Raw genomic sequence first — 22,390 nt, 5'->3', positions numbered from 1 at the left:
AGGAGAGAGTTCCTCTTGTTGCATGAGGCATGACTGACCTGTCTTTCCATTATTGCACTGCTGAGTTATTACAGTTTTGAAATGTAAACAGGAAAGACTTCATAACCTATGGGGTAATCTGCACAGGCTAATTTGTACCTTCCTGGAAAGCCTACATCTTTGCTCAGTGAAACAGGGCATTGTGGAATCTCAGCCAACTTTTCCTGTCATTTGGGAAATCAAACACAACACAACAGACAACCAGAGAGAGAGAGCATTTAATTACCAATAACCCTTCTAAGCATTCCTGGGTTTCTTAGTCTATGTAGCTGGACAGTTGGAATTATGCTGTAGCATGGGAGAACGTTACACTGGCCTCTTGTGCACCATAAGCCTTTTCATTGACAAACTAGCACTTTTTTAATGAGAGTTTCTGAAGTTGTTATCCAAACTACATTCTTTATCCCAGATCTCATCTTCAGTACCTCTCCCAGAGGTATCTGGGAGTTTGGATCCAGATATATATGTGAATTCAGGCCTTGACCAGGTCCCAGTGAAGTCACTAAAAATATTGTTGATGCCAAACGGCTATCTACTAAGCTCAAATGAAAAGTAAAAGCCATCCAAGGAAAAGTGGGAGACAAACTACAGGCTCCTTTTAAAATCAAAATATGCCACCTTTTTCTCTTTCACTTCCACCCTTCAGTTGTTTTTTTGTTTTGGGTTTTTTTTTTTTTTCTTTTAACTGTCTTAACTGTATAAGTAGATTAAAGTAACTGAGAAAATGTTAAAATTTAAAAATGATGAATAGGCCTGGACCAATGCTCTAAAAATGTCATGTGACCTTCCCGATATATAACTCTTAATTTTGGAAGTTACTGACTCCAGTCAAGAATTTTTGATGATGATAAAATACTGACACGTAGAAAAAGAAATACCAGGAGGTTGAGAAGTGAACTTTTGTTCGCAGGTATCACCATTTCCGGAAAAATGGAAAAAGAAGAAAGAACACCTGCAAAACTTTGGGGTGTTACATATTTCATAAGCATAACCTCAGGGTGATGTTAATCATTTACATGGGTATATTAATTTTTGCAACATTTGTGGCACTAGTTAACCTGTTCTTTACAGAAGTGTTATACTCCTGAAGCAGCCTCTGCAAGCTACAGAGGCAGGTGCTGGCCTGCCATTCTCTGCCCACCTCAACACCACACCCCCGATTCTGCAAAGTGTTACAGATGCGCATGCCATTCCCTTGCAGACAGAGTGCTCAGGCTGAGATGTTGTCTGCAGGCTAGGACAAGACTGGAGAGCTGTATTCCAGTTGGAGTCCCATAGCTAGAGAGCACCTGCTCCTGGCACCCACCTTGGGATGTGGAAACATAAGCACTTCTGTTTCCCATCCATGTGTGTGTGACTTTGTGGAAAACAAGGCACCTGGTGATGCTGGGTCCTCAACAGGAGGAAAGCTGGTGGACTCTGACACCTCCGGTGTCTTGATCCCCTCACCTTCCCTAAGCCCAGGCTGCCTTCCAGCCCTTGATCCCCGCAAAGAGCAAGCCGTTTGCCAGTCTTCTCTTGCTCTGTGGGCAACGTTAAGGTGGAAAGGGCAGATGAGAAAGTAAATGAAGACATCTGCCCTTTGTGGTGTCCCTGTCCGATCACGAAGCAGGGGAAGGAAGATGACGGGACAGGGTAGAATGGATGCGTGTGTCAGTCAGCGGGGGGATGATCTAAGTATCTGAAGTCACTCGAAAGGTCAAAGCAAGCATTAACTCTTCCCCGCCCTCCCTCCTCTTAGGGGGTTCGGCAGAAATCACAGTCCGCCCAAACTAGATGACAGCTCGCTGGAACTTAATGACAGGCTCGGAGTAGACGAGTCGAGGCGGCTCAGACAAAGGGAGGAAGTTCGGTGCTGCCGCCGACCCTAGAAGGGGCAGGGGCAAGGGCAAGGGCCGAGCCGGGACAAGGGGTCAGCGGCAGCAGCTCCGCTCCCCCCGGCCGCCCCACGGGACTTCACATCACCGGCACGCTCGGAAGAGCTCCTACCACTTCCCTCCCGAGATCCCGCCGTAAACCTGCTTCCCCCGCCAAGCACTGCAAAATGAACGACAGCCTCAGGCAGGAGAGACGGGGAGCGGGCAGGACGCGAGGTAAGCGCAGCTCCGCCGTCCGCGGCCGGCGGGGACACGTCCAGCCCCGGGTGACTCTGTGGCTTTAAGCGATTCGAGGGAAACCTCGCGTTTTTCACACACATTTTTTTTCCCTGCCGGTCTCTCTCCCCTCCCCGGTTTCCTCCCGCTCTTCCCCTCTCCTGCCGCCCTCTCTCCCGCTCCCTCTCTCCTCCCCTCGCAGCCGTCCCCCCCCCCCCCCTTCTCCCTCCCTTCGAGTTTCTCCCTCTGATTAAATGAGAAGGAAGTGTGGGAGTGGTGGTTTTGAAGCTCTCCCTTTAAGAGGCAGCCTGAGTGACGAATTGTTGAAATTGCCATTGCAGGATGGCATTCCGCTATAAATTCATTGTTCCACCTCCTCTCATCTTCACATTTCTCTCCCTTCTCCTCTTGTTCACATCGACAGACTGGGGATAACAACAACAACAACAGAAAAGATACAGGGAGGGTTTTTTTACAAAAAATCCGGGACGGTTTCCGCTTCTTGGGTTTTTCTTTCTTTCTTTTTTTTTCTTTTTCTTTTTTTTTAACCATCTCACCGGAGAGGAACGAGGCGATTTGTGCTGCCTGAATTTCTTCTCTCCCCTTCTCCTCCTCTTCAAAACAAAAGGGGGCAAAAGAAGGAAAGGGAGCCCACCGGAGCCCGAAAAAGTGCCGAGTCGCAGCAGACCTGCCCTCTGCCCCAGCTGCTGCTGGCTGCTGGCGATGATCCGGTGACTACAGCAGAGAAGTGGAAGAGGAGTGGGAAATGCTCAAACTTCTCTACTTGCCGGCTCCGAGCCTCCTCTCCTCCTTTTTCTCTCTCCCCACCTTGCCTCCCCCGCAGCAGTGATTTGGGATTTTTTTGCCTCTCTCTCTCTCCTTCCATGTGCTCCCGGCTCTTCCTTGCAGAGAAACACAAAGTTCACAAGCGAGCGGCTTTTGTTGACATTTTTTTCTCTCCCACTCACACTTGACTCGAGTTTGGGAGAGAGAACTTTTTTCTTTTTTTAATTTTTTCCTCTTTTTCCCCCGCTTCCTATCCCCTTCCCTACTTCTCTTAACGACGCTGCCGCACTTCGCGGACCGGCTTTTTTCCACCCCTCTCCCCAACTCCTGTTATTATTATTACTACTATCAATTACCACCACCACCACCGCGGCCGCTCCTGACGGCGAGGCGACCATGCTCCTGAGGCTGCTCTCCCTACTTCTGGCCGCTGAGCTGCACCGCGCTCTGGCCCAGCCGCCAGCACCTGCCGCCGCCGTAGCGCCGCCGCCCCCCGCTGCCTCCCCGCGCCCGCCGGCGCGGCCCCGGCCCGGCCCTCCCCCCGGGCCGCCCCACGGGGCCAGCGGCGTCGTGCAGCGCCTCGACCCGACCTACGCGGGGGGCGGCAAGGCGGGATACGTCCTCTACGCGGGGGGTCAGCGCTTCCTCCTCGACCTGGAGCGCGACGGGGCGGTGGGGCCGCGGGACGGCGCGCCTCCGCGCTGCTACTACCGCGGCACAGTGGACGGCAGCCCGCGCTCCCTGGCCGTCTTCAACCTCTGCGGCGGCCTCGACGGCTTCTTCGCCGTGGGCCGCTCCCGCTACACCGTGAAGCCGGCGCGGCGCGGCCGGGAGGCGGCCGGCCCGCACATCTACGGGGAGGGCCCGGCCCGCGCCCCGCACTTCTTCCGCAGGGAGCGCTTCAGCTTCGAGACGGTGCCGGCCCGCACCAGCTGCGAGACTCGCGACCCGGCCGGGACGGCGCTGTCGGAGAACGGGCGACGGCGGAGAAGGAGGCGTCGCTCCGTCTCCCGGGCCCGGCAGGTGGAGCTGCTGCTGGTGGCCGACGCCTCCATGGTCCGCAAGTACGGGAAGGGCCTGCAGCATTACCTGCTCACCTTGGCCTCCATTGCCTCCCGGCTCTACGCTCATGCCAGCCTGGAGAATCACGTCCGCCTGGCCGTGGTGAAGGTGGTGGCCCTCGGCGAGAAGGATAAGGGGCTGGAGGTCAACAGGAACGCTGCCACCACTCTTAAGAACTTCTGCAAGTGGCAGCACCAGCACAACCGCCTCGATGATGACCATGATGAGCACTACGATGCGGCCATCCTCTTCACCCGCGAGGTAGGCATCACCCCAACTGACAGCGACTTGGTGTCCCTTGAACCATGTGTCGTAGGGCGGTTGGGACACAGCAAGGCCAGTCTGGTGGCACTCCAGCCATGTTGACCAGCTCTGCCCAGTGGCTGCTTCTCTGTTTGCACCTTCAACCTTTCCGGTGGGTCACACTGCGTCTTGGGGATTGGTACCCATATGCACAGCTGCTAGGGATGGAAGAGGGCTTGAAAACCCAGCAAACTGTGTATGCATTTGTGTGACCCCCTCCCCAGCAAGGTCATCCCCACTGTGGGTACGCAGCCATTCATGCCACTGCAGTGCAGGTACTCCTGCCAGGGTGGAGAGGTGGTAATTTGCCAGATTGGGGAATTTGGCTGAGGCCACCTAACTTATCTCTGCTTGAGAGATGACGTTGTTCCTTCTTTCCCAGTGAGATGTTTCACACACAGCCCCTCTCTCTCTCGGAAGGTGGTCCAGGCAAAAAAGGCTGATAATACTTCCTAGCCTAAATTAGTCCCTAAACAAACCTGCAAGTGAAAATGGGGGAGAACACCTTAAAAGTACATGCAGCTTCCTTGTTGAGTGCATTGAGATGCTATTTCCAGCAAGAATAGCTCCACCGCGCTGGAAGGCAGCAGCACTTGTGGTTCAAGGGTAGGACGTAAATGCAAACCGCAGGTAAACAGAGCTGCAGAAGTTGAGTGAGCTGTCTGGTGGTAAGGGGACGAAGTCTCTTTCTCAAAGCAAAAAACGGGTGTCCTGATCAACTGTGGGTCGGATCTGGCTGGAATTACCCGTGCAGAGTTAAGCCTTGCTCCTTGCCCAGCTGTTAATTAATTGCATTGCCAGAGGTCGTTAAGGGACATTGCTCTAGTAGACTTGTGGCCGAGTTTATGCAATGAAGTCCTTCTGTAAGAATATCCCTTCAGCGGTTTGGGTTTGGTGTTTTCTTCCTTTCCCCAAGTGCGAAAAAAATAACTGCATGACTTTCCGTTCGTTTTGAGTTCTCCTGCTTTTCTACATCATAGGAGCCTGCCAAAAAGGATGCTTTGGATGGTTTGTGGAAGGAGTTGCTCCAGAAGGGGGGAAAAAAAGTGCCTGGCTTGCTTTTATAGCTGTAAATAGTTGAAACATTAGGTTCTGTGTCAGTCAAGCATCACTTGTAAAGGGGGAGCCTTTTTTAGCAGTTTAAATCCCATCGGTCCAATTTGCAAGCTTTCATTTTTTTATCGTTATGATCTGAATGAAAGCAGGCTACCTAGGCTGGGTCAGAATGCTCTCGCTTTTTGCTGTAAACATCCTTTCTAATGGCTTATTAATTAATCCTGTGCCAGAATCCATCACTTCACCAAAGTGTTTTTCTCTGACAGTATTCCCATTTATTTCTCTGGGATTTATTACAATTCAGAAACTTTTAGGGTGGCAGACTGTGAATCTCAACATCTTAACATCAATTGCCAAGTTAATTTGGATTGAGATAGGATGGGAATTTAAAGAGCACTTGCTTTACAGATGCTTATGTGTAATTCTTTGTATGGATGTCCTGCTGCCAGAGTAAGGGTGTGCTGCTAATCAGTAATCCGCTTTCAAAGACACCTGAGCAAAGCATCTTCCATGCCTAGAGTTAACTCTTTTGGATGTAAGTAGTACCTAAACTAAACAAAATGTCACAGTTCCTGTGATCTCCTTCCACTCTTAAGATGCAAATATTGCTTGTACTGTTACTTAGGGATGTAAATGATTTGCAAGAAAAAAGCACAGGCTACTGTTTTCTTGGTTTACATTTTAACAGGTTTAACTATGGGATTAGCTCCTCAGCGCAGTTCAGTATAACTTAATCTGCTTTAACGATTTGCTGTGTGCACACACACGTTGTTTGGCATTATGTTTCAGTGTCTGACTCAACAAGAGCGTAGTTTCTTGCTACATGTGTTCGCGATGTTCTTTGCAGGGAGTGTGCGTGAGTCCACAGGATTTTTCTATGCTTACGCTTGAAATGTCAACATGAATCTATTTGCTCCTCCTGGCATGTAAATACAAAAAGGGTTAAAGGATGAAAAAGCAGTAGAGATGTTTCCCTTAGAAAACAGCCCCACTTTGAACTAAAGAGAGATTTTTTCCAGTTTAGCTTTTCAATGAGAGTGGCAGCAATTGGCAGGAGGATCCAACTTTTACAACTATGTTTTGAATGTATGAAGTACGTTGCTTAGCTACTAGACGCCAAGCCATGGCTGCATGTTTTGATGGGCTCTGAATACCGTCATGCTAATTTTTGAGCATCCAGATGTCTTCTTCTAAATGGCTTGGTTTTCAGGCGTGGAGTAAATGTGTGAGGTACATTTTCCGTCTTTGTTTACTAACTGAGGCCACCATGAACTTCGTGTCTCTGTCAACAGAATAATATTTGCAAATCATTTGTCAGCTGAACGCATGTCCTCAGCTGTATGTAACTGTTTATATGTAGTTAGAATCTAAATGCTTGTTGTTGTACAAGTCTCTAATATACTAATTATCTTCATTCTGGAGTGACATTTACTTGGATGCTATTTCTGACACCAAAAGAGGCTCTGAAAAGATACCAGCTTTACTTGAGTTCCTTATAAAGGAAAAATCCCATCAGAATTCAGCACCATCACTTCCTCCTCTTCTGTTGTCATTGCTTGTTTAAAGATAAAATAATAACCACTGACAGATTAAGAGTGTGCTGGCAGCTTTCCCTCATTACAAAATTAGTACTGGTAGTTCAAATTATGATCTACATCATCATTCACACTAGGAAGTACTTCCTATGCGAAAAGATTTTTAGAAGGAGATGTAGTGATTCTAGATTAAAACATCCACTCACTTTCAGTCATAATCTGTATTTAATTTGATAAGGGCTTTAAAGCAATAGTGCTGCAGAGCATAGTAAATAGTAAATAAATATCAGCATAAGTTCAGTTTTGGGTGATACACGCAACATGTTAAAGCTATTTTAAGGTTCTGTATTGTGTATCAACAGTGGCAAGAGCCATGTAGCTATCCATTATCTGCACCAAATCCTATGTTTACTCTGTAGCTGCAAGGAAGACTACAGTAAGGTGTCTGGTGGTTATTGTCACCTGGTTAGGAGGTTAGGAAAGCCTTCAATGGGCACAGAAATTATCTATCACTAAGTATCACAGAAACTTATTTGGGTTCCACAGTAATTGGTTAAGTTCCCAAAATCTAATAAGGAGAGGTGTATTTTCCCAGTGGTCTCAATATCTCATTTTTACCCACAATGGCCAGCATCAGTCTTGACAGAGGTCTGACTTGTCAGTATCAACAGGTGATCATTTCTAATAAAACCAGAGAGAGCTCTCTAAGGTGGCTTGGCCTTTACAACCTTAGAGAATACATGGGTCCCCTGCTGTTTGACTACTTTCTCGTTGAGTCCTTGATAGCAGCTGTAAATTTTTGGGGCTCATGCATCCTCAGAGCATCTTCCATGGAATATGGTGATCATCTGGTGGCCAGGTGAGTCCTTTGCTCTGTGAGTTAGTGGAGAAGCATCTGTTTCGTGGGGAGGAGGAAGAGCTTGAAAAGTCTTCTTCCCCTGCTTTGTTCCCAATGGCAGTGAAGTCAACAGCAAATTTAGAATTTAGTCCTTTTCAGGCTTTTTGTTTGTGAACAGTTCTTGCAAGCTGGAAGCAAGTTATCTACAGTCTTCAGGTTTCTATGGGTGCAACAAAATACTTGGTAGATTATTTGTCACAGTAGAAAAACATCTTGGACATGACTTGCAAACTGCACTTGAATTTAGGCTGTTCTTTTCCGAGGTCTAGCCTGCTCTGCAATTATCCTCTAGAATTCATCCAGTCTATTTCATTAGTGACCCTTAGTTAAATATCAAGTGAACTATTGAATGCATTTGGACATAATCCAGTTCTCTTGCTTTCCTTTTCCCCCAATTCTGAACCATGTGAAAATTAAAACAGATATTTCTCACAGTAGATACAGGCAACAAGAGCAAGAAAAAAACACTTTCTGAAGTGCTTGTTAGCATCCTCCGTGATAGCGCCATCATGCCTGGCTCTAACTAACAAAAAGTTCATGCTCAAGCCAAAGGCTTCTGTCCTGCTTTTTTCTACACAGTAATTATATGGGTCTTGTGTGTGTGATTTAATTTGACTGTCAATCTGACAGTGCTGTTGAAATTTAACAGCAAGCTTTTGATTATCTCAGCTCTACAGATGATAATTTCATTGCATGGAGCACATGCTTTCCTTGGCTCTGGTTCTTTTTTTTTTTTTTCTTTTTTATATTATCGTCTTCCCACAATTATTATCCCATATTAGTAAAACAGGTCACTGTACCAGCAGTCAATAGAATCATATATTTCACAAATGTTTATTACTCTGAAGAAATGATAATCTGATGTGTCTACCAGTTTCATAGCATTTTCACCAATTTTGTTGCAAATCTTATATTTAGATAATGTCCCTTGGGATAATAAAGTGGGACCTAATTTGTGCAGAAGTAGCATGGTTCACACTAACCTACAGAGATGCTCTGGATTTTTCCCACAGAGGAACAATGGGTTGGGCATGTTAAGTTGCACATTTTAAGTTGTTCACCAGCCACCAGTTTCACTACTGAAACTTCGTTTGCCCTTCTCCTCCTGATACAGAGTCCAAATGCTTTACGTGCATTTTGTCATTAGTTTTAAATAATCTGTGGTTTGCTTTGTGCTGCTGTGTTTTCTTTCTATGCTTTAGGGGGGGGAAAAAAAATGTTTTATAAATCTCTCTTCAAAGCATAAAATCTTTATCTAGTTTAGGCTCTATTTCTAGTACTTTGTTGCAGTGTGCTTGGATGAGGAGTGCCTGGGGTCCCCTGTACCGTATAAGGGAAGAATAAGAACATCCAGTCTGGTAAGGAGGTAGTTTCTGAAGCCGACAAGTGTAGCATGTGTGTGCTAAACTCAGCACAACCAGGCATCACGCACACATTGTGTTTCCTTGAATGTCACCTTACTTAGAATTCAGAAAGCCTGCTCTGTACATTTGATATTTAAATGCCCCAAACTGAGGTCTGTATTTATCATATTAACCTGAAAGTAAGGTTGTTGCCTGTCTGGAAGAGAGCTCTTGAAACACACTGTGGTGCAAGAGGAAACTGTATATTCTGCACAGGGTGCTTGGTGGTGCATTTCCACAAATCAAGCACCTATGCGGATTGTTCCTTACCTTTATACACAAAAGTTCCAAGGTAGTGCACTCCCAGTTACAATGATTGATCAGTAATATACAGTCATTGGCTCTTACATTCTCTCATCTCTGTTGAAAGACAGATTTATTTCACTACGAATGTTCTGCGAGTAAGGGTCTCTGTGGGCAAGGGTCTCTTACCTCAGGGGGATGTGAGTTTTAGTATTATAATGAAGGCGGTTACCTTCTGCACACCTTAAAAGTTAGTTTCATTGTCAGCTTCTCACTAATGAAATATATGTCCTTCATCTGAGGATGTTCTCCTCCTCCTCTGGGGCCCCTTGGCCTTTGTTCAGTCAGGCATTATCTACCCAAAACAAGACAGTTCTTCTAAACCTTGACAGATATTCACATAGTTTCTTCTGGGGTAAGTTTCGATCTTCCTGCTGCAAACCTAGCATCAAGTTGACCTTAGTTTTTGAGTTAAACTACTGGAGGAAAATACGTGATTTTTGTTTTAGTAGATACAGAAGGTATCACCATTCTCGTTTTCCTCAAAAGGTAACCAGGCTTCAGTCATTCTCTCAACATATGGCCACGGGAGAAGGACAAAGCAGTCCCAGTGAGTCTGGCAGGAGTCCTTCCTTGCTTCACAGTGGTGGCCAGGCCCTCTTGTGCCCTTACTTGGACATCTCCATGAGCAAGACACACCAGTGTCTCAGGAAGATAGCTTTTCACCAGGGATGAAAGTGAAGCCATCCACCTCATGGCTTCCTCCAGGGCAGCATTACACAATTTTGGCTTATAAAGCCTCTCTTTTAAGTGTCATGATATTGCCTGAGGGGTAAAATAGACCATGCCCAAACGACTTTTTTCAACAGTTAGCTCTTATTTCCAGTGTACCTTTTGCTGTCTGTCAACTTCAGTGTCATGCTCCTTTTGCCTTCCAGGCACCAAGCACTCCTTGGGTGATGCCCATAATCCTTTTTGTTTGGGTGAACTTTACTTTCCTCCACATGTGCCATTCATCTTTGCTATGACATTAGTAAACTTTCACCCACTTTGCAGAAGGGCATGCAGGAGGGCGAATGCGCGGGTCCTGAATACCGCCTGATCCCACTCTGCCTTTACAGGGCTGCCGTGAGAGCATTGCTGCAGAAGTCGGAAAGTCGTATTTAATTCCTTCCTCTGCTTGAGGGATTTTAGGTCTGTATTGCCCACCTCCCGGGAGAGGTCCTTAACTGGTAGGTTGTAAGCTGTTCCAGGTGTTAAGGAAACTTTCCACCCCTCTGACCAAAGCTATGTCACTGTTTAGCAAGTAATTCAAGATTCATATGGTGAGAAGGAGAGAAATCGTGACCTGAAGCCACTGACTGCAGCGCACCACTTCGAGCAAGGCAGTCTGGGTTCCCAGGCTGTTTCTGTAATTTACTGCAGGACTGTTCGGTATAAAAATACAGAAGCAGGCTGAGGAATAGGGACCAAAAATTAGGTCCCTTCACAAAGTAAGCACTAACTGCAGCATGGGCTAGGGAAACTTTTGGCACATGGAGCCACAACTCCCTGCGTGCATTGACACATGGAGACCTTCATTGTAGGCCACAGTCCTGTGTATACCATAGGGCACTCTCCTAAGAAGAAGGCTCCTAAGCGTCCTCATCTTGGAAAGGAATTTGAAGCTGTATCACCTTCTTATTGGGCAAAGGCTTTAAGGCTTTAACTGATGAGCCATTGTAAGGAAACCAGGCAGCAAGGAAACAAACACACAAAGACATGAAAGATGTTTGCTATGCTTTAAAAGAAGGTGATGTGCAGCTGTGTGGCCTAATCCTGTTGGTTTCTCATACATCTGATCTGAGAACATTTGTAGGCTTTGTTTCCCCAGGGGCAAAGATGCAGAAACATTAAGCATCTCAACCCCAATCAAGCTTCAGTATAAGCTAGGTGCTAAACTACTCAGGATTGTAAAACTGTGACACTTTGGGACCCATAAGGTCACAAAATGAACACCCTGTGAAAGGCAGGTAATTCAAAGACCAGAGGACACATGAGCCAATTTTGTTCTTCCTACATTCCACCAAACTGTCCATGTTGGTGCTTAAATCGTGGTTTTGATCAGGTCCATGGGCTCTGGCCTGGCATCAGGTTTCACTGGCCAGTTTATTCTTGGTTTTAAGCCTACTGCACAAATTAAAGGATTTCAGGTAAAATAAATAAGCTGCTCCAGCAGGGTGCCACGACAGTTATCTTCATTCAGAACAATGCCACGTATACATGGCAAACAGCCAGCAGCTCTTGATGTACTTATGAATGCCAAGAAAACCTGGCCTTTAGTAAGCCATCTAATTAACTACTAGTCTTATGATGTACAGCTCAGTTTTCCTAAGTCATTCCTTTGCCAAAGCTTAAGTCTTAACTTCTATTGCTGCATGTGTAGCAAATGCATTCTTCTATTTTGAAACTACTGTAATGCAGATCTGTAATGCAGATCAAGGGCCAGACTATGCATTTCTTCTTTAGAAGTATCAAGAAACACTTATTCTTCGAAACTTCTGCCACTATGTGGAGGCAATTACATGAGTATACAGATCTGAGTAAGTGATTAACTTTTTGAATAGAAGCCACACACCAGAGTGAAATAATCATTGGAAGCTGGTTTTAAGTATCATGTGAGTTCCTGCCTTCTTAGTGCTTTAGCTGGAATATGAAAAGTTGAGGAGACCTACACAGATTTTGTTAGATTGCATCATTACATCAAAGCCTGTTTTTAACAACAACCAAAAAAAAAGATTTTCAAGGGAAATAAAATATTTTACTTCACTGAAGTCTGAGACTGCTTTCTAAGACTGCCCAGGGAAACTAAAAGTATAACTATTGATGCTGGTAACAATGCATGGCAAGCACAGCTACACAAGGCTTAAGTCAAAAGAAATTTTGCCATAAAGTTTCAATCTGTGGAAGTGTAAGCAGGCATGATTTTCAATAACATCACTCAAAATCATGCTGTTGACAAGGACCATGTAGCTAGGGAATGGTGACTTGAACCGATAGCAAACTTTTTGGAATATTTGTCTCAGAGACGCCACTGGGTAGGCTTCAATTATATATATAGAATATGCTATGTGATGCTATGAATAGAAATGCGTTAAAGTTCAAAAAGTGCAGCAGTAAGAGAAATGAAGAATGAGACTATGAGTTGCAAATATAATGGAGTCTTCAGTAGTCTGCTTAAGTGATAATTGACAATATCAGCATTAGCTTAAAAAAATCATCCTCATGCAGTCACTGAGGACTAAAGTCTGCAAGTAAAACCGGAAGGCTCAGGACATACTCCCTATTCAAAGCATAACCAGTGCATGCCCTGCTCTAGGGCCAACCCATAGACATCCCTATGCAATAACAGCTTCATACAAAGAAGCTAACGACAGAAAATATTTCCTGTCCTTTTTTCCAAGGTCCTTTATAAGCCTCCTCTACAGCTTCCCAGCTGGGATTCAGTAGGTGGCTGTAGGGATCCTCACGCAGCCTTGCTCAGACTGCTGGGGAGGCACTACGGATGTGGTCAGGAAGCTGGCTAAAGGAAATGTGGCTTTCCTATATCACTGTCCGCTGCTTTCTGACCACAGAGTGGTCTCTACTCTCTTCTTTATGGGGATCGTTGGTCCGACGCTATCTAAGGGCAGCTGTGTTGCAGCTGCCTCTGAGGTATTGGAGGAGTTAGGTAATTTTAAACGTAAGCAATTTTCAGAATCACTTATTTGCTGCTGTGGGATTTCCTAGGAGCAGCCTTTAACTAATACAGCCCTTCAAGAAATTAATTTTATCTGACCCAAAGTTAAAGTATTTAATAAATAAAGAATAAAGCCTGTTCTGTTTTGTCTAGACAACTATTATGCAATGCCTTGAAAGTTATTAGTGGGATGCTGAGATGTGTGGATATGTGTCATGCTTGGGAAGTGATGGAAATGGAGGAACAGTGGTTTGATGAAGTGACTGGATTTCTAAGGAAAACCTAGGCAGGCAGGTGGTGCACTGTCAGTAACACAACATATGGAAAAGAACCAAACATTGCTACATCCGTAAGTGCTTGCATATATACATAGCTATTTATTTATATCTAACAAAGGTGGTGTAATGCAATCCTGTGAATAGCTTTAAAAATTTTGAGGGAGGGATTACTAACCAGCCGAGAGTCAGAAGGGCTGCTTACAGTTAACGTCCTTGTTGTGATTTTTCATACTTCACACATCCCATCAGAAGTAACTCTAAGGAATTAGTTTATGAGATTGCCTGCTTCGAAAGACTATATTCTTTTAATTAGACTTGTGTCATCAAATCCAGAGGTCTGGTTGTGTTTGCTAGTATAGCTTCATAGTCATATCAGTGGCATAGCTTCTTTTTTGTATGCAAATGGAAATATAGCATGCACTGGCATAAGACATCTGTGTGCTGATATAATTGTGCCCACACTGGGAGCAGTGCTGATGTAAGTATCTGCGTAATAATGACACCCAAATACAAGAAAAGACCATATGACATAGAATCTGCGTGCAGAGACAAGGCCTGAATTAATGTATTTTATACTATTATTGGCACTGCCAACCTGAAAGTAATTTAAACCTCCTCCAGTAAGCTGCTTTCTCTCTGATTTATGTTCTTTTTGATACTTGTGTAAGAATTTCCATTAAACTGCTTGTACAGATTCAGTTCGAATTACACTAGTATAAAGGTACCCTACTTCCTATGCAGCTTACACTCATTATTTAGACTGATTATATCACCATGAAAAGGTATTTTTATTGGTACTATGCGCATGCATTTTTCTGAGTTTTGTTACTCATGCCGCTGTAGGTAAACCACTTACAGATACGTTTACATAGAGTTTACTGTATGTAAACTTGATATGTAGCTTACTTTACTTTATGTAAAATATACCCTTAGATTGAAAAGGCCAGATTCAGAAGTGATGCATAAAGGGCTAAATGGATATGAACCCAAGCAAAAGTAATAGGAGTTTAAGGATTGTCTCTGTCTTCCTTGTTGAATATGCCCCAGATGTTTGAGGCTATAACAACATGACCTCACTTAGGGCCTCTTCCAACTTTGATCCAGAGATGCTGAAAATCATATGAAGCTTATTTGCCAAAATAAAACTGGAAAAAATTGCATCTGATTTAAAGTTTTTGAAAATGGGCATCCTTATTCTGTACCTTCCCATAAGCTAGGAGCAAAGTCTGGGGAGCTGACTGGATATCAAGGGCGGAAGCCAGTGGGGTTCAAGAGAAAATTGCATATTATCTGCGTTGCTACAGAATGGAAGTTTTTCCTAAACCGTAGGTTACAACTGTGAAAATTTGTGAATTGAAATACTTTTGAGCCTTATTCCTTCTCTTCTTGTGATGCTGTGGCATTTGAATCTTGATGTTAAGTAGCACCAAGGGTGAACTTACCGAAAAGAGTTCCCAGACACCTGGAAGTCAGAAATGATCGCAAAATTCTAGCTCCATATATGCAATACTGCTATGTAATTTTAGTTTGAAAATTTCTTTATTTCATCTTGGTGAGAAAAAAAAAAAACACTTTTTTTGGTAAAGAGATGCTTTGTCACAGTATCTATGAACTTTGTTTTTCTTTGACTTCAGTGGGATTTGAATCCTGTGCATTTTCAAGTTTGCCTAAATTTGAAACTTGCCAGTGGACATTGTTGACCTGAAGCCTTATATAGGATATCTGTTATTCAGATGGATTAATTATGAAAGGCTTTGTGAAAGAAAGTCATTACAAAAGGAGATCTGAAGGGAAAAAATCTTAAAACTGAAGGGGGAAAAGCTACTGTTTGATAATTTTGATAATACTTGATAATCCTGTCATACCTTGAAAATGACAATTTCATTCAACCACAGCGAACTGCTGAAGTTCCAAAATGGCGTGGTATCTTGGCACCTACTTTTCTTTCTCAGCCAAAAGAGCATATATATGTGCATTCAGACTACTATTCCTCCCTTTGCTTCAGAAGCAGCGCTCAAAAGTTACTGCTGATGATTAAAACACTATATCTGACCAAAGCTGCCTTCATTATTATTACCATTTTGGAACAGAAAGTAAAAACCTAATGCTACCTGCATGGTTTTTGGAGACATCCCATATCTACAAGTAGGAAACATGATCTAATTGTTGCATTAGTAAGACTAGGAATCAAGGGGTTTTACACTGTCATCTCACTCTTTAAGCAACCTCTGAGAATTGCTTAAATACTTGGTATATTGGATAATACATTATTGGTCATTGTACTACTTGATAGATGTGACATGAGGTTTAATATGTAACAATCTAATTTCTTTAAGTGCAAATACAAGACTTGCTTTTGGCAAAGAAGGGCAATCTCTGGTTCAAGATCTGATCAGGAATCTGAAGCTTTCTGTCTGTGCCTTGGTTCACTTTCTGTAAATAAAGAGAATATTCTATTTTATTATCAATGAAGAAATGGTTCCGTGATATGTATTTAGAGCATCTCCTTGCAAGTTTGGGCCTCTTCTATGCATTGCAGAAATACAAATTTAACTAACAAGAATTAGTTACTGAAGGTATTCAAATGCTGTTAAAGTCAATGGAAACATTGCCACTGACTTTACCAGGAGTGGGATTGGATCATTGTATCATACTTTTAAACTGTATTAGATGGAAGCTTTTATTGATGTTTTTATCAAGTTTCTGCTGTTTGCAAAGGGTTGGTGACTTTAACCTGTTGTTACCTATGGATGTAAACATTTATTTTAATGACTTTTTTGTTTTTTCCTTCCTGGGCAGGATTTATGTGGGCATCATTCATGTGATACTCTGGGAATGGCAGACGTTGGGACCATATGCTCTCCTGAGCGCAGCTGTGCAGTGATTGAAGATGACGGCCTCCATGCAGCTTTTACAGTGGCTCACGAAATTGGTATGCAGTGCCTTTTCTGTTCACTTGCCAAATCAAACACTTTTAACAGCTGCATTAGTAACCAAAATACTTCACAATTAATTCCAGATTTCCCCTGGTCCAGATACTCACTTGGGGATTAAGGCTGTATACATATGCACTTCAGGGTTAACTAATAAGGGATCAGAAGGCAAGTGAAGGCTCACAGTAGGTGTTTCCTTTCTGACAGTGTCATTTCTAAGCAGTAGTTGAAGTGAAAATTCAAAGTCTGCTGCTACTGTCCAAAGATGTCAATACATGTGTCTCCTGAGAAAGCACTTGGCCCGTCTATTGTAATTCGCATACATTTAGTGCACACACAGTGGAAAATAACTCACCTTTTTGAAGTCCATGCATGCTGTACTGTCATGAAACATTTTTCTGGGACAGCACGTTAACTGTACCGTAGAAAAAACAGAATTCTAATGTTTTTCTAAGTGTATGGAAATTCCACCTTTATGGTAAAATATGGTACTACTGTGAATCTTGACATAAGTTAATTATTATTTAGGTGGTAAAGATTTGGTCAAAAAAACCTGTCCAGGTTTGTTTCAGTTTTCACCTCTGGATAGCAACAAATTGTAAAGATTTAAGATAGAATTACTGACAGAAGAAGGTTCATATTCTGTGATATCCCATCTGTTGTGATATATTCCTTCAGAGAGACTGCTGCCATTTTGGTAATTTTTAATGTACTAATGTTTTGTGAGCTGTGTTCACTGGAAATATGTTTGGTATGAGGGCTATTTGCCTTGGTGAGTGAACAACAATTTAAAAGTGGAGAACATCTTTTTTAACATTCTTGGAAGGAAATAGCAAGGAAAGGAGAACTTGCAGAGAGAGCCAATTGCTGAATTGCCTTGTACCTTATGCCAAACCAAAGTAAAGTTTGCTTTGGGAGTATCATTGCCGTAGTTCAGTTTTCAAGTAGCTAGCAGGTAGAACCCAGGAGTTGTGTGCCTTATATATATAACTGGCTCAGTAACCAGAGGTCACCAAGTATGAAAAAGCAGCTGGCATGTCACTGACCTGACCCTTCAATGTTTAGGGAACCTAACGCTACTGCTCTTGTGGTGCTACAGAGAAGTGATATCAGTAATGGCTGCAGCATCATCATATGTTGCATGAAAATATAAAATATTTGTGGCAGAATTAGTCCCCAAAACAGAAATCTTGTTTTAATAAACAAGAATATAATTATGAAAGAAAAAGCGCTTTGAAATCAATAATTCAAAGTATTTGGAGGTAAGTGCAGCAATACATCAAATACAACTTCACATCAGAAGAGTTTAGTGGCATCATACCTGGATGCTGTGAAACCAAGGACCTTTCACAAACCTTGTCTAGAACTGGGACAAGTAGATTGGCAAACTTCACCTATTACTCAAAGGCCAGTCTGCTAGAGAGCGCTTGTGTATTTTTGCATCCGGAAGCAATGCTCACTGGTGAAGGTTGGCAGGCATTGGCAAGATCAGATGAGGGACCTTCTTGCAATATGACAACCAGTATTGATATATCTGGTGTGTGAAGAGGTGACTAATGTGTCTCGACTACCAGTTTATCAGCAATAAATACATGACTAGATAGATTAAAAATGACAGAACATACATCAGTAAAGATAGGGGTGAGCATAAATATGCATGTTACTGCATTACCTTGAATTTCACGCAAAGAAAATGTAAACAAAGTTAAATATTTTTAGTGATCTCAAAGCACATTTCTGAAAAAAAAAAAAAAAAAAGACTTTTTCATACCTCGACATTTACAGAAATCAGTAAAAGCTATAATTTTCAGTGTAAAAAAGGCATGAATTGAAATTAATAAATAAGTACCCTGATGGGCAAAAAAAACCCTCTAGTTTTGAGGCTGTTTAGAATAACATCCTTTTTTTTAATCCTTACTATAAGATTTTAAGAAAGGAGGGGTGTCAAGTCGCTGAATGATCTTTGTGTGTGTGGCCTGAAGGGGGAGAAGATGAGAGGAAAACACAGCTAAAATTGCTTGAGTACTTATATTAAATTAAAGGTAAAAAAGAATGAAAAATAGAAGTGTGGCGTGGATACCCTTTAGTTAAGCACTTTGGGGAAAACCTTGCTATATTTTATTTGGAGACCATATTTCTTCCTGCGATTCAGGCATCTTAAACTTCCCCCTATCCTGTGGGTAGGGTGTAGCTTTAATTTTACAGTGGCTTAGTTATTCAGTGAAATCCACCTGGCTACATAAGAGATGCCCTGCGAGACTAAGGGTTGCTAAGGGCTCTAAACCTAAGACTCTTCTTTCCATCAGTAGGAATAGCAAAGTGAGCCGCTAAGTGAATCAGAGTCACTGCAGTTTTTTAAGTACCACTGCTACATGTGCATGGGTAGCAGATGCATCGTCATTAACATGGACTTGATCTGGAGAATGGCTGTGTGTCCTTACTAACTTCCACAGGGATCTAAATGCTCTTGTTTCCTCTCTGAAGGATCCAGGAGCATTTTTCAGGATCGGATTCTTTCTCTGGAAGGCAACCAAAGTAAATGGAACTGCAGCTCAAACAGGGAGATGCACAGCCCAGGGGCTGGGGTTGGATACATGCATAGGAAGCAAAAAGTTGCCAGGGTTTCTACTACTTATATGTTAGATGTTTATTTTGTTTCTTTCAGATAAAATCCAAGAGTTTTGACCAGTGGTTTTTGAGGGGAAGAGTATGAATGAGCAGCAGTAACAGGCAAAATCTCCAAAGAGCTATAAACAAGAACACAGAAAGAAATAGGTGCAACCAAATTCTTAGTACGACTGATTAGCTGACAGTAAGAGGTGGAGATCCATATACAAAGACTAACAAGGCTGGACATGAATCTTGTCCTACTTATATGTAGGAAAATCAGGAATAATTTGTCTTTGATGTCAGATGCAGAAAATGAGGATAATGCAACAGAAAAACAGGAGGAAAGCTCATAACTTTGGATGCAATAATCCAGTTTCTCCTCCAAATAAAAGGAAGCAGTGCTAATAGCATAAATGTTACTTTTAAATCATAGCCTGTCAAGACATCCAGCTACTAATAGCAAATCCATATATGGTCATTTTCTAGCAGGGGACATGCTGCTATCAGTTTGGACAGTAGCAACTTTGCAATCACAAAAATAGTCTTCCGGATTCTTGCATGAAATAATCTGAGATCCATGTTGTGGCATATGGATGTCTTTTATGACTTTAAGCATCTCCTCTAGCTATGTCTCCATAGCTTTCCAGGGATATCTGAGCGAGCTTAAGCACAGTATGTAGACATTTTCCAGGTCTTTGTTATTGTCTGTAAAAAAATTATGTTTCCTTGTTTTATGCATTTCCCTGCTTCACAGAGACATCTGGAGAAAAGCGGTAAAGAACCTATGACTGCACATAATCTCAACATTTATTTAAAGGTTTTCATCGGTCAGCACTAGTATTTTGCTTGTCCATATATCCCTTACTAAAATAACCATCAAGAAACAAAAATAACTAGATTCTCACTCTAATACTCTGGAATTTTGGGTTGAAGATTCGTTGCATTTACTCTTGAATTATAAGCCAATCTATGCATCCCATGAAGATAAGCAGGATCCAACATCACCAACAGACACAGTCAATTTGAAGTTACATTTAACATCTCTTGTGATGGGATATATCTAGTGCATGACAATGCCTTGTTTAGTAGTCTGGTGTTGCATTTTGTAATATAGTCATGGTCAGAAGTTTCAGGTGAATTTGGCTCCTCTTATGCTGGAGTCCCCTATGTACAGACAGCCCACTGTCCTAAAGGGTTTGTTATCTACTAAAAAAAAATAAGAGTTCAAGAGAAAATGAGTGGAGCTACTCTCATTTTATCAATAGGTAATTTCCCCAAATCACAAGGAAGTTTCAAGAAAAGCCAAGGATTAAAGTTGTCTCTTGAGTTTTGATCTTGTCCTTAAATACAAAAAAATCCTTCCTGCATTCTTTAAGCAGTCCAAGCTCCATTTTAGTTCAGGAAGAGTTACATGGGTCTGATAAATTATATGTATCTTTATTCTTTCCATCAGTCTTGAAGAACTTTTTTTTCATTTTTTTAGAGGAGATACAGAGAAAGCCCCTGCCTTTTTGCTCAGTGGTAATGTTCATTTGACCTTTTGCAGAATTCCTATTTCTCTATTAAGCAACCACGCTGACATGTTATTACTCCTTCTATCCTCCTGAGTAATATGGTTTACTGATGTTCTTTCCAAGTATTTTATTTTTAGGATATAGCTTTTAAATTCATACACGGAACTAATTAAATCTGTGTTCATTAGTTTTCTTTGACTTGTGACTTTAAAGAAGGGAAGGCCAAAAGGGGCATAAAAGCAATGTTCAAATATATTAAAGAAATAATTGCGAAAATTTGCATCATATATCATTCTCCATGTCCACCTGGGACAGAACAAGGGGTAATGGCCTTAAATTGCAACAGGGGGAATTTACTTTAAGCGTTAGCCAAAATCATCTAACCAGAAAGACAGTTAAGGACAGGAATAAATTGCTGGGGGAGGCTGTTAAATCTCCGTTACTGGAGGTTCACAGGAGCCAGATAGCTAAAACAGCTGCGGCTTAGGGGACATTGATCCTACCCTGCAGTGGAGGGATGCACGAGATGGCTTTTCAAGTTCTCCTCTCAGCCTCATTTTATATGGTTTCGTGAAGTTATCACAACTTCCTTCACAGCTCTACTGTGTAACACCTAAAATCAAGTACAAAAACTAAAATCAGAAAATGATGTGTTTAATACCAGATCTTTTTGAGCATGCTGTCATTCTGTGGCATCTGCCACCGCTGAGGAGACCACAGACTCTGCCAGCAAAGTGTAGTGCTTTATTATTATGTAAAGAAGCCATTTTAGAAGTGAGGTATCACTCCTGGGGTCCTCACTCGGGTGGTTCACTGAAATGCACCAAAATACCGTTTTGCTGAATTCTGAGTGGATTAAAAGTATTTATTCAGAGCCTTAGTGTGTATTTGAGTTGTAGGCCTCTGTAGAAGGAGGGCCATGTCTACCATGTTTAACCAACATAACCTTTACAGCAAACTCTATGATTCTAACCCTTCTTCAGAAAAAAATTAAACCAAGAGCAATCTATGTGTTATTTAAATGGTAATCTTGATTTTGATGTCCATAGAAGAGTCAAAAAATGTTCTTATTCCATATTTTGCTTCATGCTCATTTTGTACACACTCAAAAGTAACTAAACACAGTCATCTTTTCTTTTCTACTGCTGAACATGTAGCCCTTTGATTTCAGGGCTGTCAAGATAGAGCTGATAAAGATAAGTTTCAGGCTTGACAGGTACAAATCTTTTGTAGCCTTTCATTTCAAGGGGGATAGATTGCCGAGGGCACAGAATCTCACAGGCACATGAAAAAATGGTGAAGGTTGTCTAACTTTTGTATTATATTTCGTTCATGACAAATGAAGTTAGGCAGGTATCCAGGCAATCATAATTAGAGTACACTCATCCAAGTCTCCTCTGATGACATACATCAGGAAAATTGCTGATTCCTTCTCTTTCTTTGAAAGTTTTTCAAAGTTCCACCTAAAATTCTGCTTGCCAAAACACTTGAATTAAGCCCTCACAAACATAATCCCCTTTGGTTAAGAGAAAAGATGGGCAGTCAAAGCTAAGCCGTCACAAGAGGTGAAGAGTGGAACAGAAAATTTAACTGATGCTTCAAAATGCAAACATCAGCTGCGTAAAAGGTTGCTAGTTAAAATTTGGGGTAAAAATTCCTGGCTTGCTCAACAATATTTTGATTAACTTATACTGTTGTATGGAACATATAATTGCTCCACCTGCTGCACACATGGTGTTTAAAACAAACTTTTTTTAGTGAAACTGAGACAGTTTGTATGGAAAAGCGGAGAGATGGAAAGGGGAAATTGGTATGCTGTAGGAAAAATGAATTCTCGGGTTCTGAATATGCTTGAGCTTTTCTTTATTTGCCACATACTTTTAAGTCTGAGTAGGTTGGGAATCTTTGTCTTCTTAATG

The 22,390-nt window shown here is 42.4% G+C and overlaps 1 protein-coding gene across 1 annotated transcript in view; it reads left to right on the top strand.

Moving 5' to 3' along the window:
* Positions 1 to 2,415: 2,415 nt before the first annotated feature.
* The window catches only part of ADAMTS5 (ADAM metallopeptidase with thrombospondin type 1 motif 5), a gene marked incomplete at its 3' end in the record, with an annotated part of 42,744 nt that continues 22,769 nt past the window's right edge, over positions 2,416 to 22,390 (top strand). The window contains exons 1-2 of the mRNA XM_080613818.1: positions 2,416 to 4,241; positions 16,214 to 16,346. Coding sequence (XP_080469944.1) covers positions 3,315 to 4,241; positions 16,214 to 16,346 — 1,060 coding nt within the window. The 5' untranslated portion in view covers positions 2,416 to 3,314. The remainder of the gene's footprint in view (positions 4,242 to 16,213; positions 16,347 to 22,390) is intronic.

The sequence above is a fragment of the Psittacula echo genome (genome assembly GCF_963264785.1).
Source record: "Psittacula echo genome assembly, chromosome: 3".
Taxonomy (NCBI): Eukaryota; Metazoa; Chordata; class Aves; order Psittaciformes; family Psittacidae; genus Psittacula; species Psittacula echo.
The sequence above is the reverse complement of the archived record's forward strand: the minus strand, read 5'-3'. Positions and strand labels throughout refer to the sequence as shown.